Source organism: Alternaria triticimaculans (assembly GCF_023758025.1).
Source record: "Alternaria triticimaculans strain BMP 0046 chromosome Unknown scaffold_13, whole genome shotgun sequence".
In the NCBI taxonomy this organism is placed as follows: domain Eukaryota; kingdom Fungi; phylum Ascomycota; class Dothideomycetes; order Pleosporales; family Pleosporaceae; genus Alternaria; species Alternaria triticimaculans.
This window is the reverse complement of record NW_026055970.1, coordinates 882,381-899,324: the sequence shown is the minus strand read 5'-3', so window position 1 is coordinate 899,324 and position 16,944 is coordinate 882,381. Positions and strand designations below refer to the sequence as shown.

General features: G+C 52.9%; 5 protein-coding genes across 5 annotated transcripts; 2 read left to right on the top strand and 3 right to left on the bottom strand.

The window, feature by feature from the left end:
* Positions 1-96: 96 nt before the first annotated feature.
* Positions 97-7,907, bottom strand: J4E78_008173 (uncharacterized protein; the record flags this gene model as incomplete). Its single annotated transcript, XM_049368775.1, has 8 exons — positions 97-1,713; positions 1,766-2,414; positions 2,461-3,231; positions 3,341-4,007; positions 4,062-4,215; positions 4,265-4,426; positions 4,473-7,336; positions 7,388-7,907. The coding sequence occupies 8 exons, from the start codon at positions 7,905-7,907 to the stop codon at positions 97-99; spliced, it is 7,404 nt and encodes a 2,467-aa protein (XP_049219740.1).
* A 579-nt stretch (positions 7,908-8,486) lies between these two features.
* J4E78_008172 (uncharacterized protein) lies at positions 8,487-9,406 on the top strand (the record flags this gene model as incomplete). The annotated part of the gene is made up of 3 exons (XM_049368774.1): positions 8,487-8,569; positions 8,617-8,667; positions 8,764-9,406. 3 exons carry the CDS (start codon positions 8,487-8,489, stop codon positions 9,404-9,406), a joined length of 777 nt encoding a protein of 258 aa, XP_049219739.1.
* A 157-nt stretch (positions 9,407-9,563) lies between these two features.
* Positions 9,564-11,196, bottom strand: J4E78_008171 (uncharacterized protein; the record flags this gene model as incomplete). Its single annotated transcript, XM_049368773.1, has 2 exons — positions 9,564-10,288; positions 10,341-11,196. The coding sequence occupies 2 exons, from the start codon at positions 11,194-11,196 to the stop codon at positions 9,564-9,566; spliced, it is 1,581 nt and encodes a 526-aa protein (XP_049219738.1).
* A 1,532-nt stretch (positions 11,197-12,728) lies between these two features.
* On the top strand, positions 12,729-14,995 carry J4E78_008170 (uncharacterized protein; the record flags this gene model as incomplete). Its single annotated transcript, XM_049368772.1, has 5 exons — positions 12,729-13,241; positions 13,295-13,947; positions 13,999-14,361; positions 14,413-14,761; positions 14,813-14,995. The coding sequence occupies 5 exons, from the start codon at positions 12,729-12,731 to the stop codon at positions 14,993-14,995; spliced, it is 2,061 nt and encodes a 686-aa protein (XP_049219737.1).
* Positions 14,996-15,733: 738 nt separating this feature from the next.
* J4E78_008169 (uncharacterized protein) lies at positions 15,734-16,608 on the bottom strand (the record flags this gene model as incomplete). The annotated part of the gene is made up of 3 exons (XM_049368771.1): positions 15,734-15,947; positions 15,998-16,417; positions 16,475-16,608. The coding sequence occupies 3 exons, from the start codon at positions 16,606-16,608 to the stop codon at positions 15,734-15,736; spliced, it is 768 nt and encodes a 255-aa protein (XP_049219736.1).
* Positions 16,609-16,944: the final 336 nt, after the last annotated feature.

The window sequence follows — 16,944 nt, the reverse complement described above, 5'->3', positions numbered from 1 at the left end:
AAGGGCCGCTGCTGGCGCCGCCATACCACAAAGAAGCGAAGATAATGAGCGGATGGAGCTGGGTAAATTGCGGGCGGACGGAAGGCCACCCAGCAATTACATGTTGTTATCGTGTATGTTGTCAGTCTCTGAATCACTACCAAAGTCGGAATGATCATAGAGATCTTCCGCTGATAGGCCATCGTCCTGTGGCCATGTCTCTAGCCTTGGCTCTATCTCTCCAGTCCAGTGTGCAATTCGAGAGCTGTCGTTGGTGTCGTCTCTGTATGGATCCAATTCGGGATCCTCGCTATGGATCAGATCGTAGAGCTGCTGAACGAGAAATCGGCAAGTTTCGATGAGAGGAGATAGATGAGGTCTGAGCATGCCGTGATCCTTCTCGTACAGAATGCGCTCCATCATGTCGGTGGCCATCTCGCGGAGTACTCTCCACCTCATTTGCACCAGATCTAGAGGCCATCCTTCGTAGCTCTTGTATAGCTCGCAGACCAGCATATGTGCACCTTTTCGCACACTGTCTTGTGCGTGTAGCAGCAAAGGAGTGGCCCATATGCGGCTTTTCGCGATGATCCATGTGAAAAATATGTGTCGGTGCTTTTGTTGAAAGATGGCCGCATTCTTTGTTTGCAGAAGACCGCCAACAAAATCCAGAACCGCCAAGCCTCCTGGTACACGGTCATCGTCCATTCTACTGGCTGACGCGACCGCCTTCGAAACCGTTGTCACGATCTTGTAAACGTTGTCCACCATCGGAGAGCTCTCGCAATACGAGAGTGCCGCTTTCACGTAAGAATCGCAGAAAGGGGCTTCGAGGGAGACACCCTCGTAGATGCTCTTCAAAAGATTAGTCTGGACTTGTGGGTCCTGCCAATTGAGCATCGATTTGACAATATCGCCCGGGTGGAAGTGTTCCAACTTTGTCTCATCGAACATTTCCAAGGCCTTGTCTAGAACCGCGATCGCCTTCAGGTCGCTGTCCCAATGGTACAGAACTTGTCGTTCATGGAATGTTAGTGGAAAACTCGAGGTCTCCCGATCCAGCGTAGACAGACGATCGTGCTCGTGGCGAAGAGGTTGCAGACTCGTGTTCATGCGTGAGAGCAACGCTGATACGAATCCAATGAACCTGTTGTAGATACCCGACTTCTTGCTTATGATTCTCCAGAGATCGGGTTGGTCGTCCTGGAATCTAGCGTACGAGTGCATGCAGAGTAGCCTCAAGCAGAATACCAGGAAGCCATGGTCCAATAGAAGACCGGTTTCCAGATGGCCCATCTCGGCCAGTTGAGTCAGCGTGAGATAGAAATCATCCCAGCCCCGTACGGCCATGTAAGATTCGTCTGCAATGGCACGTAACCTAGCGGTAATCTCTGAAAGTATACCGTTTGTCGGAGTGGAAGATTCTAGATCCATCTCGTTGTCAGCGCCCTCTAGACCGTACAGAGCGGGCTCTTTCTCTCGCAAGACTTTGAGACAGTCAATGAAAAAGCTGCGCATCTGGGACCGCACTTTAGCATGCATGCAGCGAAGAAGCATGTTGAGAAGGGCAATATCGTCGGTAGCGAGTATCTTGAGAACGATATTGCAGCAGGTTGAGCATGGAAGGACCGACCGCCGCAGCTGCAGTATCGTCTCGGAGAAGATATCGGCATTTGTATGACGCCAGACGATGTGCCCTAGATGCGCAAGTACTATCTGCAAGGAGTGCTTTTCCTGTAGGAAGTTAGCGTCTCGGACTTAGTAGGTTGAAGATAACATGGCGTACCTGCGTGTGGCCTTCGGAGCAAGAACCGTGGTTGAGTGTACGTGACATAGCATGCAGCTGCCGCACGAACCTTGTATGATTGGGGTCGAAGCGGGAATATTCTCGGATAAACAGCTCGTTGGCAAAATCAACTTCCTTCTGGAGAGTTGGCGGCATGGGAACCTTGAGCGTTTTCCCGTCTGCAGAAGTGACCCACTCACGCTGGTCATCATCCACAGCGGTGCGGCGTTGATAGAAGAGCATATATGCCGAGTATTGTTTTGGTATGCGGTTGTATGAATCGTCCGTGAAGCCTCCGAAAGCTTTGTAAGCAATGTCTGCTGGGTCGAAAGACCCAACACTGCTATCATCAAATTCCACCCAGGTTTGTGCCGTGATTTCTGTGGGACAAGGTCGCTCACGAATGTAAGAATAGTAATGACCGTGCTCGCAGGTGCCCGTGTGTACGAGCACACCAACAAGATCGAACATATCGGCTTCTTTTGGCTTGCTTGGGTCACTGAGATGGTCGACATGGTATGCGCTAATGTCAATGGTCGGTGGGAACTCGAAATAATCGTAGACCTTCCTACGGCTAAAATCGGCCAGGTCGAATTCGAAGCGCTTTAGGTGGAAGATGAGGTTGTCGGGCACCTCCTTGAAACAGGTCCTGATTTTGTCAGCTTCTTGCTTTGCCAAATATACATGCGACTCACCGTTTGACTGCGTCGACGTATTTGCCATCGCACTTCTCGCACTTGTACTTGTTGTCGCCTTCCATGACATCGCCTCTAACAAAAGCCTGGAGACTCTCCTGTAGCGTTGCTTTGCCCAAAACATCGCATTGTATTGCAAAGAAAGGCTCTGATCGTTCCGAGACATGCTCACATTCCTTGGATTTGATCTGATTCAAGGTTTGCCCTCCGTAGAATGAGCGAAATTGCTGCTTGTGCTCGTCCTTGATGAGCTGTCGTTCCCACTGATCGAAGAGGGAATTGTAGAATTCATCTGCGTCCATCTGAACGCTGATGTCTATTGGCATGAGTTCTGAGTTCCTTACGCAAGCTGCAAAGCTCCGGGGATCCGCGGCTTTGCGGAAGGAATGCTGCATGTTCGTGAACAGTCTCTGGGTCTCAAGAAGAAGTTTTTGAGAGCCACTGGCTTCCTGAAGCTCCAAACCGAGAATAAACTTGCGGAAATTGAGGTTCATGAAGAGCTGCGTGAGAAGCGAGTTCGCGTAGCAGATGGCACGAGGGTTGTACAGACCCACATAGCCTGTGCTAGAGCGTATTTCCAAGGAGCGATCGACTGCAAGCGTTGGTATTGCTGGCTCATTCTCCTCGGTCTCTACGTCTGCTGCAAGTTTGACCAGGCTATTGTACGTGCTGCTATCCTCAGCTAGTGCAAGCATGAGATCGTACATCTCATGCCTTGTGTGAGACTCCAGTATGGGAGCAGTGGCTGCGCTGACCACTGCAGTAGAGGAGCTGGGCCATGTCAGTATGTCACTTGACTAAAAGAAGAGAGAGTAAGATGCAAAACTGAGGTGAGGTCAATGCGAACAAGCGAAACATGGAAATGATGTGCGTGACTTACCTCTTCGTAAAGATGTACTTCCTGAAGATCTTTTCCATCAAGTCGCCTGCACCAAGAGGCTTCTTAAAAGACTTGAGTGACAGTATGCAGCACAGTATGAGTTTCGTAAGCCCAAAAACGACGCGGTCGATGTCGTCCCGGCCGACAAATTCCTGATGTTGGTGATCCAAGAGCAGGTCGCTCCAAGATGTTAGGTAAAGTCGGAGTGAAGGTTCGTCCCGTTTGTACTCGTCCTTCGCCCGGAAGACTTGCTCGGCAATGCTGAACAGTTGCTGTGATTGAGCGGGAACGCACAATGAGCCCGGAATGAGCTCGGAAATGACTACCCAGAATTGTGTGGCAATCTCGCCTTTAGTGATCGGACATGTGGATGGAAGGTCGCCGCCGCAGACGGATGTGATCTTCTGAGCGACATGCTCTCGCACAGACTGCCTGGGGTCGCTCAACAGTAGAACCCGGTGGAGTCGCGGAGTTTGAGGATGCTCAACGAACGCTTCCCAGATAACTCGAGAGTGGAGTGAGGCCTCTAGGATAGTGCCGTAACAATCCTGGATTACGGTAGCATCTTCATTTGTTTCCAGTGCCATGCATAGGATCGTCACAAGGCGGTTTCCGAGCTGTGCGCCATCTGAGAAGTAAGCAGCCGAAGCGGCGGGAGAAGGACGTTCTGCTTAACATGAGCCATGAACCGTGATATAAGACACGCCAGTGTGAAACTTACCTCTAAGGAACTCCAACAGAGCATGCACGAGTACCGCTGCAAGCTGCAGCTCTTGGAAGCTCGAGATGTTGTCGCTGATGAGCCGAGGATTGAGAAGAGCCTCGTTCAACTGGCGTATGGCATGGCCCAGGAACTTCTCGTCCAGATTAGACTTCTAGCTCGTTAGTACAACTGTATCAATAAATATTGTCGGACCAACGCACATGACGGATTTGCTCTGCCAGCCTCGCCTCGAGAGCCAAAGCGGCGTATCTCGCCTGATAAAACTTTCCTGGAGGAAAGAGCTCCTCTGATAGCGCCGCACCGGTCACGACGCTCTCTGCAAAAGCATACCGCGCCGGAAAGAAGCTCAAGTAATCGAATAGCTGCTTGTGTTAGTGAAATGCATCTTGATCTCGAACGGGTACCTACCATCTGACTGATGTTGTCATCAGAGTCCATTAAGGAGAACAGTTCGTCGAAATGCTTGAGTACGGTAGATTCGAACACCGAAGACCCCGTACCCTGTCCGGGCATCGGGCGAGTGACTTCTGCGTCTGGTGCCCTTTGTACTAATAGCTGTCCCCCAAAGTCGACGCCATTAAGCTTCTCGTTCGACATCTCAGTGATGTTGAGCCGCCGACCCTTTGCGAAAAGGTTGATTTTGGTGTATCCCGATACGTGACATAATCTTTGGTAGAGGTCCTTTACTGTATGATCCGCACCCATCATCACGACTTGCCTGTCGTTGCCGCACTGAAACCGGATCGCGATCGCGTCACCGTAAGGTATGTCTGTTTCGTCGACTTTGGAATCTGCTCTCCGACTTCGGTTGAACTCTGGTTTGTGGCGTATCTTCTCCAGCAGTAGTTTCTGAAAGTTAATGATCCTGCGATAACGCTCTTCATTCTCAAGAACCATCTTCTCAGTTGCAGTGACATCCATATTCGATAAGTCTCCATTGGAGGATTGAGCGCGTATGAGCCTGCATGCCGAATGCATCTCCTGCATACATCTTTCCACTAGAACGACATGAGCGGCTTCCACATCTGCTAGCATAACGCCATCGGCTTCGTTGATCTGTACGTAGCGACTGGCAAGAAGACGGGCGGCGCGATCCTCAATAGTGCCTTCCGGTGAGGATAAAACCATGGACCACAGCACGTCTGCACCGGGGATCTGCAACACACCCTTTTCTCCTTGATCAGTCCCCACGAGCTGCCGCTTCATCGGGAAATTATAGTTGGCAACAAATTCGAACATGCCATTCGTGTAAATGCCGGTGTTCATGTGTACCACATGGGAAGAGACAAGTTGTCTGCAGTAGTTGTTGTCCGGGGCGAATTTGAGCGTCTGGGATAATTGCGCCCATGCCAAATCCCTGGTAGTGTTCGATAGCGCACGCGTACCGATTGTGTAGTCCCACAGCTGCTCATACATCTCAACGGGTATGGCTGACCCAGCGCAACAGATCATAAGTGCTAGAAGCTCCAATCTGCAACATAGAGCTGTTTGTTGACGTAGGGATGATTCGGCATTCCTCTCAGTCTCGACAAACCATGCGATCTCATCCAGAATCTTGCGTGTGACATCCTGATTCTTTTGGAAAAAATTCTCGTCTTCAGAAGGGATTGGTGCGGCGAGCGCGTAGATGACTTTTGCGCTTCCAGTCGCTTTCGTCGAATGACTGTAAATGTGATCCGCACAATCTCTGTAGATGGAATGGCGCTCTTCAACAGAGACATTAGGAGCCAGAGCTGACAGGTAATTAGCAGCCTCGTGAAGCAGGTCTAACATGTCTTTGTCCGTATCCGCCTGGCACATTGTGTCGCGGATGATGCGGGTGCAAACATTCCATGGCCTAGCAGTATCTTCTCTCGCAGCATAATCTTCCGGTGATGCTTTCTCCAGGATCTTTGGGCCCAGCTCCCGCAGGAATCGAGTAATATCCACGGTGTAGCTCCTGATAGGCAATTCATAAAGTTTCGTACAAAAGTACAAGTGATCTGCAGGCCTCATCATGTGCATGATTGCTCTAAGCATGGCCAGTGTCGCGGTAACGACACGAGGGTCAGGACTATTGGCAACGGTGTTCCAGATAGCATCCGCTTGGTCATCTGTCCAACGTCTAGTTACGACAAGAAAACCAACGATGTTACCGCTGCGCGCGATCAGTTGCGGGTGTGAGTCGACGCTGACAATGTAGTTAACGACGTTCCCATAAAGCAGAAAGTCGGCTAGATATCGCATGACGGGGTGTTCGCCTGTCGAATCGGGGTTGTTGTACTGTCTCCAGATCTCTACCAAGGAAACATCCATCATAGCTATACTCATGACGCGTAGATCCATCTTACCTTTGGTGAGGTATCGGCGCAGAAGCTTGAACTTCCAAGCGTTGGCGACTAAAGCTGGAAAGTACTGAGGCTCATCGCGATACTGGTGTTCGGGTCCAGTACGATCGACTTCGGTCGGAGAAGAAGTAGTCGGCGAATCTACGCTCCTGAAGTCGAGGAACTTGTCCACCAGATCCGATTCGATATCCTTATCCCAGAGACAGAGCTCAAATAATAGCGCGTGAAAGTACTGAATCAAGTCTCGAGCGGAGACAGCATCGGTGGTTCTACTCAAGTCGAAGAGGTCGTCCATGTATTTCTCCAAGAATTGCAATATTCCGCGACAGAACTCGGAGCGATTGGGGTCAGTCGCAGGGCTAGGATCCTGGAACATCGAGCCGCCCAATGAAGTCAGGACCGGGGCGGCAACCAACGCAATCTGGGTTTGCACGTTCAACGGCACGCGGTGGAAGGCCTCGCTGGATAGCCGTAGGATATTTTGGGCACCGTTGGCAGCCATAAAATCCTTTTGTAACAATCCGATCATTTTGCGAACATCGACAGAATATTCTTTGCTCACCATAGCGAATGCAGGTGCCTTGTCCGGGCGAAGAATGGTATACCAGTTTCGTATATGCTTCTGACTAAGAAGAGGCAAAGAATATATCTCGCCGGGACGGGGTTGGGAGAGTAGCCATACGTCGGCGAGGAGGAGGCGGGAGCATGCCCTGATGTAGGCACTGAGGAAAGCGTAGAACATGTCGCCCGCACGACGATCATCCAAATGGTGGCTAAACGTAGCCCTGCGTGAGAGCAAATTGTGCACCAGTCCAGCGAGGTCGTCCCAAAACATGGCCTTGCTCGTATAGAAACCGTGTAAGTCTACCTGGGGGCCAGGCTCGGGTAGATCGGTCAGCCATTGCGAAATGCTGGGAAAGAAGTGGGGATCGATGTCGTTGTCAACTGAAACATTTTAGTATCGCAGGCGTTTAGTGGATGTGAGACATGACTTACCTCCTTGAACGTGGTTGGCCAGGTCGCGAACAACCGTGGAGTAACTCCCGTGGTGTGCGTAGGGGAACCGGCGAAAATAATCTTCTGCGTCCACCTGCACGGAGAAGGCGTCTGCTTCATCGTCGTCGTCTATTATCATGATGGGCGGACTCCCGCGCTCGTCCTCGGAACTAGTAATGAGTATTGGAGACTGGCCCGGGGTAGGAGAAGCAGCCTCGAGGAAATTGTCAGGATTGGTGTAGTCCTCATCTCCACCGTGTACCGGAGAAGAGGGCGGGTGTGAGCGTATTGTCATTTCTACCTGCTTTTCCGAGGGCGACATGGCGGTGTTGACGGGAGTTTGTGGGTCGGTAGGCATAGCGCATAGACTGTTGCTCCCGCTGTGTAGGCGGGGGCGTTTGCGGGTGAAGCTTGCGTCGGCGTCTTCAATCGAGTCGCGGCGCGGCGGCGAGGCAGAGGCGGTGGTTGGCGGCTCGTCTGCAGCGACAGGCTGCACTGTGTCGTTGTCCGGCGCGGTCATGACGGTAGAGGGCAGGCGGTGCTGTTTGCGAAAGGACTAGGCGTGGCCGGCGACTGTTAACACGCGTGCAGGCAGGTGAGGCCAGGCAGAGGCAAGCAGTTCCCCAGTACAGGCAACAGCAGCAGCTCCCAGCCTTAGTGACCGATAGCCCCGCGCGGCGGCAGGGAAAACGCGGGGGGATTGGGTCTCATTAGCGTCAGCGACTGCAACACAGTGAATTGAGGGTATGCGCTCCGAAGGAAACGGTTCCAGTTGGTAGGCAGAGCTTCAGATATTCGGACGCGTAGCTGAGAAACCCCACTATCGTCATCCTGGTTCGTTCCCGCTGTGGAGCTAGCGCGCCGCTAGCGAGGGTGCGCTAAGCCTTATCCGTCCAAGAGCGAGAAATCCTCCTTCTAATGCAAGGCACGCCGGTCTACTCCACCTTACAAGTCTCACTTATCTAGACTGAGTACTGACAAGGCTTCGGGCGCACTTCGGTCAGCTTGAAAACTACTTTTGCTGTTTCGACGTTGACGACGTGACCATCACCACGGTCAGTGGTACGAGGAAGAAGGGTCAGAGAGCACACAATTCGTCATGGCCCCTGCGACGAAACAAACCGCGAAGGCCAATGCAAAACCTGTGTTCAAGACATCGTCGCCATTTTCTGAGACGCAGTGGTGGGTGGTACTATGCTTCAACCCACGAGCTATGCTGATTTGTACAGGCCCGAGATCACACGCGAGGACGAAGAAGTCATATTAGAATTGCTATCCAAGTAGGTACGCAGAGAGGAGCTTCATGAACCCGCGCTCGCCGATTTCTGACAGTTGCATCACAAGTTCTCCCAATTCGGTCATTAACAATTCCATAGTCTTATTACGCCTTTAGGTGACCATCGCAGAACCTATATCCACCCATCCAAAGGCAAGAAGCGCAAACGTAACACCAAGGCAAATGAGGATGGCCCCGAGAACACACCCCCATCACCGGAAATTGGCAATCACTTGCTCGTTGGCATCAACAGTGTCACTCGGCATCTAGAGGCCTTGGCCGCAGAAAACGCTCCGACTACAGCACCTGTTTCGTATCCCGAGTCTGCTCTAGATGGGGCCAAAGAAAAACCCCCGACGACAGACTGTTCCAAAGAATCTCTCAGACCTTTAAGCATGGTCATACTAACACACCCCAAGCCCTCATTATCACCCGCACATGCCCACTTCCCAACGCTGGTCCACTTGTCGGCTCTCTCCCCATCATCTGCTGCTTCGGCCACATCCGAGACAGCTACACAACTCATTCCATTGCAGACAACAGCGGATACCCGGCTCGCGTCTAGCTTACACGTTCCCCGCGTAGGTGCCTTGGGAATTTACACAGGTGCGCCGGGAGCGAAAACATTGGAGCTATACGTCCGCGAGCACATTGGGCTGACAGAGTGCAAGTGGGTCGGCGAGGCTATGAGCGCAGAGTGGAAGGGATTGAATGTCAATAGCGAGATCCCTGGCTCAAAGTAGGTGACAATATAAGGGCAAAGACAATATTGGGTTCTTTGGTATAGAAATATTTCGACGCTCGTGAGGGATCAACAAAACGCCTGCAATGCACATTCTTCAAGTTCAATAGCTGCTCCTAGTAGATCAGTGATTGTTCGAAGAAAAAAGAGTACTGCGCTCATCCCAGGAAGTTCTGGACAGCACCTCCGACGTTCTGAAGATCTAGCAAGAACGTGTCATGGCCGAATAAGCTCTTCTCCTCTCCAAGCTCGATGTGCGTGACGTTCTTGTTGCCAGTGCGCTTGAGTGTGGTTGCAATTTCCTTTTGCTGCCAAGCAGGGAAAAGAATATCACTGGCGACACCTAGAACAAGAGTTGGAGTATTCGCGAGTGGCTTCAGACCTGCCACGAGGTCGGCCGGTGGTTCGTTCCCGTCAGTCTGAGCTACAGCATCGATGTCGGCGGGCTGCTCCTTCTCCTCATAGGGCTGATCAGGCAAAGTCAGACTGCAGACGTCGCTGCTGGTGTCGGATGTGATATCATGGCCGTCCAAGTATGCCTGCATTTTACCGCTGTTCGCCTTGCGCACCTCGTTGATGCGGTTACGGTGCTCTTGTCCCAGATCGAATAGATCCATAGCCTTCGAAACGTAGAGCAAGCTGTTTGGATCGTACTCCAGACACCATTTTTCTCCCGCATGATCGAGGTATGTTTCAATGAGGAAGTCGGGGCAGAGAGCAGGTGGTCGCGAAGGATCGGCACGCCGGCGGCCAAATCGCTGCTCCCATTCGGGACCACTCCGATACGTGACTGTAGCGATTTCTCGGGCAAGCTTCATACCGCCGTGTGGAGGAATGCCGTCATAGTAAAAACCGCGAGCCCAGTTGGGGTCCATCATGAGTACTAGTTGCACGTCAACGATTGCGCATGGCTGACCTAGAGTGTTTGTACTGACCTTGCCGCTGAGTGTGTCTCATGGCGATACTGTATGGGTGGCTGCGCGCACATCCGCTGATGCTAACGAGACGGCCCACTCGTTCCGGGAAAAGCGTTCCAGCTGCCAGACTCTGCATGCCGCCCATGCTCGATCCTACACTCGCGTACAGCTTCTGTATGCCGAGGTTATCCAGTAGTCGGAACTGCGCGCGTACCATGTCCTCCATTGTAAGAATCGGAAATCGAGTCGCGTAACGCTCGCCGTTCGCGGGGTCGATCGAAGAAGGCCCAGTCGAGCCGTAGCAGCCTCCAATGACATTTGTGCAGATGACGAAATACTTGTTGGTGTCTAGAGGCTTCCCAGGCCCAATGAACTTCTCCCACCACCCTGGCTTCGTATTCGTCTCTGTGCTGTGGGCATGACTAGATGCGGATAATCCAGTGTGCAGCAAGATGGCATTGCTCTTGTTGGAGTCCAGCTGCCCCCACGTTTCATATGCGATGTTGAACTCTGGCAGTATGCCGCCCCAGTCGAGCAGAATAGGCTGGGTCGAATGGAAGTTTAGCGTGTGTCCGGAGGTATACGAGGGCTCGGGCCCTGAGGACGCTCGTTTTCTTGAGAGAGACGCAGAGCGAGATTCGTGCGCGTCGAGGCATGGGAAGGATAGGGCGGGGTTTGAAGATTCGACTTCTTGGGCGGCAGCGGCGTGTTGGGCTTTCCGTGGTGTCTGCTGGTGCAGCTTTCTAGTAGCTTGGTTCGACTGCTGCCTCGCGAACAGCAGCGAAGTCTGAGATGGTCTCTTGGCGAAGCATCGAGTAGTGGTTGCGGTTCGTGATGCTCGCGCGCTGGCGAACAAACTACGGGGAACGCTCATGGCTGTAGCAATTGCCCAGATGAAGCGCGTATCAAGGGCAGAGGTATGCGAGGGTGGAGACAGTACAGAGACACCATGATGACGCTATATTCACGATTACAAACGGGCTGGACCGTTGACGGACCCGTCGCGCGGAAACTGATGGGAATGCGACGATGTCGGATCCAATGACGTCGCGGGGAAATTGCGTGCTTCCCTCGCACGATGCCCGTCCTGCCAGCCTTCTTTAGGTAAGCACCCGCCTCTACGAAGACCTCGGGAACATCACGCCAAAAGACACCGTGCGCAACATGACCGAATCGAGAGATATCGAACGGGGAAGCACATGTCGGTCCCCAGCGGAGATGTTCGGCGGCATAGCTTCTTGCGCATCACGCCCCGAGACCGCTCCTTGAACGAACCAAACGATAACTCAGCAGAACGCAAGGTGCAACTTGAGCTCCTACACCCATTCGCATTTTGCTAGGACCTACCTACATTTGGGGCGTTCATCAATGTCTGCAGTGCTTTTGCCGCACAGAACTTGAGGAGCACAAGAAATGTGCTAGCATGCAGTCCAGGACCTAAGATTCGAGAGCACCTGTATGTAGGCTCGCAATCGAGATGTACCATCCAAGTATTGTCTTGGATCGCCTACATCACCAGGAACGAGATAACCCGAGCAGTATGCATTGTAGTTTGGTTGATTCGAAGAGTACCAAGGTAGAATGTTCGGGCCTTGGAAACATCATGTCGAACTTAGGGCGATCGATCGAGCTCTTACGACAAGAACCGTGCACGTCTTCTAATGGGAAAAGGAGGTGCAGGGCGTGACCGCCATGACATGTTAGTTATTGAGTTGCAACAAGGGTCGCTTGTGATGGCGAGATAGCGTAGCCGGCTCGTGACTCTAAGCGCCGTGCAAATGGGTGCTCAGGTGGTGTTGTACTGTGCCTAAGGCGTACACGGTGCATCTCTGCGTGACAGGTGATGGCGGCTGAAGATACATGGAAGGAAAACTGGACCGCTCTGTGCTACGCAGCACTCGAGGGTGCGGGTCTCAGCCATTGGTTTTGCGCTTGTTGGTGTCGAAGGAACCACGGCGGTTTGGCGTTCGCAAAGACAATACAATGGCATGAAACATGATGGCCTGCGCCAGACCCCTTGGGACGTTTGACGACGAGCGTCTAATTATGGACTGCACGCAAGACCGTAGACGCAGCACAGGAGATTTACCATGCAGACTAGGCTCAGTCGTCTCAAGTGCATATGCAGGGATGGTGATGTGAAGCTTGGAAATGGACGTCTGAGGTTGCCAGGGCTGAGAGATGTCTTGGCTGGCCGCCGGCGTCACTCAGTCGCGCCTGCCCACTCGAAACCTCCGCAGACCTCCTTCCCTTCGTTCCAGCGTGACTGCCGCCATATTTGCGCCCCGTTGGACGACATCGATACCCGTCCGCCGCCCCTGCCGTTCTGCCATTCGCTGCTACACAGAGAGCGCCGTGCCGTCTAGGGAACGCCATACCGCTTCCGAAGTCTGCAAGACCGCCGTCATGGACTCGTCAGACTACTTCACACCCGTCCGGGAAGACCGAGATGCCCCAGGGCCGCCGACTGAAGACTCTGACACCGACATGGCCGCCTCTGCCACCGCTACAGCCTCGTCCTCGCGCTCCACCATGTACACATCACCACACCCGCGCAAGCCCGGCCGCATGTCTCGATCGGGAGCACCACGGCCCATACTCACACCCAACAGCCCCCTGAGCTCGACGATACCGCACAATCTCCTCCCCTCTGCGCCCGCCTCACCGCCTACGCCTGCGCCGAGTCCGACACCGACCCAGCGGGTGCCCGACTGGAGCACCGCCGCCGAACACGAAGATGGAGACATCAAGAGCATACGGGCGCAGTTTGGCGACATGAACAGAGCCGAGCGGATGCGCCTGCTGGGCGAGCTGCTCAATTTGTGCGACAGCCAGGAGCTCAGCTTTGTTGCCGAATTCGTCAGTCCTAGATTGAAGAAGGACCCCTTCATGGTTCTGCCTACCGAACTCTGCTTAAGAGTGCGTTTTGTATACATTCCCCGTATAGTCCCGATCGCTGACACATCGCACAGATTCTGGAATGTGTAGACGACCCCACTACCCTCGCTCGGGCATCGCAGGTATCCAAGAAGTGGCGCGAACTCGTCAATGACGACAGCGCCTGGCGGTTACTGTGCCAGAAGTACTCCTTCAGGGCTCTGTCGAGAGAAGAAAGAATTGAGGAAGACGACACAACCGACGAGATGGAGGACACCGACTCAAAGTCATGGTGGCAGAACGACGAGCGCGCACCGAGGGTAGAGGACGTCGCTACGAGAGAACATCTTGAGGTCGGCCCGTCCAACGGCGGTGCTGATGGTCTGCGGACGCAGAGCCTGGACCGAGCCGCGAAGAGGAAACCTTCACAACGAAAGCAACAAGCAACCACATACCGGTCGCATTTCAAGCAGCGGTACATGGTTGAGACGGCGTGGCGGAATGGAGGAGTGTGCGATGCGCGGCAGATTACTCCGGATCAGGGCGTAGTAACCAGTCTACACCTGACCAACAAGTACATTGTGGTTGCACTTGACAACGCGAAGATCCACGTCTTCGATACTGTCGGCGACCATCAGAAGACGCTCCAGGGACACGTCATGGGTGTATGGGCTATGGTGCCTTGGGGCGACCTGCTAGTCAGCGGTGGATGCGATCGCGATGTGCGCGTCTGGAATCTTGCAACTGGGTAAGTTGTTCTGCCGTCTTCCCCATGATAGCAACTAACAGAGGTTGTCAGCTTTCCCCAGTTCACTCTGCGCGGTCATACTTCGACTGTGCGATGCTTGAAGATGTCCGATGCGAACACGGCTATATCCGGCTCAAGGGATACGACACTGCGCATCTGGGATCTCAAGAAGGGCCTATGCAAGCATGTACTCATTGGTCACCAGGCTAGCGTCCGATGCCTCGAAATACACGGTGACATCGTTGTGTCCGGCAGCTACGACACCACAGCCAAGATTTGGAGCATATCCGAGGGCAAGTGCCTGCGCACACTCACTGGCCACTTTAGTCAGATATATGCGATCGCCTTTGACGGGAAGAAGATTGCAACAGGCAGTCTGGACACCAGTGTCCGGATATGGGATCCCAATGATGGGTAAGTCCGCTCGCGTGCCACAACATTATCGAAATTAACTCTCTCGTGTAGCAAATGCCTCGCTGTACTACAGGGCCACACCTCGCTTGTCGGGCAGCTTCAGATGCGTGACGACATTCTTGTAACTGGTGGATCAGACGGCTCGGTCCGCGTGTGGAGCCTCGCAACGTACCAGGCCATTCATCGACTAGCTGCCCACGACAACAGCGTTACGAGTCTACAATTCGACAACACCAGGATTGTCAGCGGTGGCAGCGATGGTCGCGTCAAGGTCTGGGATCTAAAGACCGGTGTCCCCGTCCGAGAGCTAAGCAGCCCTGCCGAGGCCGTTTGGAGGGTGGTGTTTGAGGAAGAGAAGGCCGTCATAATGGCCAGCAGGGGCGGTCGGACAATCATGGAGGTAAGCTTGAAGCACGCAATTACTATTACCACAACATACTAATCCGTCTAGGTGTGGGACTTCTCGCCCCCTGCCGAAGAGGACTTCGACTCCCGATCCTCTACACCAGCGAGCATGCCCGATCATCTCGCCGAATACAACCGGCCGCGGTCCGCCATACTTCCTGCAACTTCACCGCTCGTGCAGGATACGGGCGCTGGCGACGTTACCATGGGCGACGCAAGCGATTCATAATACAACAATAGACTTGCAGAGCACTAGCAGTGCAGTAAAGGCCGTTAGGCGCTGTCACTCCATCGCCGCCGGAGCTCGCATCCAGGGCCTCGACAATAGCTGGAGGCTTCCACACGGGGAGGTCCGGTAGAAACCGATATGGACAGCACTAGTCGAGTTACAAGGCCTACATCCGAGCATCCACCACCAGCGTGGAGCGGTATCTCCGGACTCACGATGAGCCCATCCGCGTTTACAAACGTGATAACGAACCGACCGATTTGTTGTTCGATTATAGCTCCATGGCCGGTCACGCACACCTAAGACCATATGGTTGGCATCCGTAATGGGGAATTGAAATGTGCGAAAGATCGATGAACAGCTTGCATATGGGGCGTCTTGTTGCATTCACAGCCCATATCTGGTATATAACAGGAAGAGCTTGGATTTGTTTGGACTTTTGTTTCTTCGAAAATGTATGCATGATATAGGAGCGTGGGCTTTTGAATGACTTGGGGCCGGATAAAGGCAGGGGAGTTCAATGTGAATAGAATGTCAATACTCTTCAAATAATCCAATGTGTTCGGAAGGTTGTGTATGTATTAAGCTTCACTGAATGGATCGAAAGGTAACATCTCGATACCTTGTTAGCCAGACAAATTCTGTACTCAGCCTCCCGTAATGATGCTTGAACTTGAAATTATAATATCTCCCGTTGATTTTGCAATGAAAGACCGACTATTTACAAACGCGCGATACTCAAGACTGCCCAAAGTGCTTACTGTTGAACTGATCAACAATTTCTCTTGCAGCTTTGACAATCTCCACAGCCCCAGGCGAATCCGAGTGGCAGCACATCGAGACCTCGTGGTCCCCTATAGGAAGTTGCAGCTCCTCGCCGGTAACAGCCGTGACAGTTGCAGTTTCTACCTGACTCTGAATGTGCTTTCTCGCCTCTTCTGGAAGCCAAGGTCTGCACACAGTCAGCATTGCACTCGATGGAAGCATACGCATGCAACATACCTCTTCTTACGGTCGATTACCAAGGTCTTGTCCTTGTTGTACTTGACATCTCCGTAAAGCTCTGCTACGAACGGCAATCCAAGCTCTTTCGCAACCTCTTCGTGCAGAGTTCCCGCAAGACCAAATACTGTTGTTCCTTTGGGCACACCAGCATAAACTGCACGGCACACTTCCCTGTCCCGATACATCATCCCGTACAATACGCCATGGGGCTTGACATGATGTAAGGGCACATCTTCTGCATCCAAAAACGCTTTCAACGCGCCGACTTGGTAGCGAACAGCAGCTGTCAGTTCTTCCGGCGACATTTTGATCTCGCGTCGGCCGAAGCCTTGAATGTCTGGGAGGCCAGGATGTGCACCGATTTTGATGTTGTGCTTTTTGCAGGCCAATACTGTCTGGTGCATAATCAATGGGTCCCTGGTTACCCATCGTCAGTAGAGTGAAATTGAAGATATGGATGGGGGTTTGACCTACCCAGCGTGGAAACCACAGGCTATGTTTGCATGGTCGATGAGTGGAATTAACTCATCATCTGGCCCACATTTGAAGTTTCCGTATCCTTCACCCAGATCCACGTTGATCTTTACAGGATGCTTGATAGCTGGCATCGTAGAACCCCGTACGAAAAGACTTGCTGGCTGATGAGAGTGAAGCACTACGGTTGGAGTACGAAGTGTATTGCGGGTGTGTCACGAGATGCGCGTATAGTGGTGACGGAGAGACTTGGAGTAGTTGGAGTAATCCGCTCGGACCGGAGATCACGCTTTCATACCATTCCAAAGTCATACTCGGCGTTATCCCGCAATGGTCGAACTTTCCCCACAGCTGTTAAACGCGCTGCACGCGTAGCGTCATGCTCCAAACCATGGATGCTTGTTATCGACCCCGCCTCTCGAACGTCGGCGGTGACGTCTGCATCACCGGAGACACCCCGGGAGAAAGCC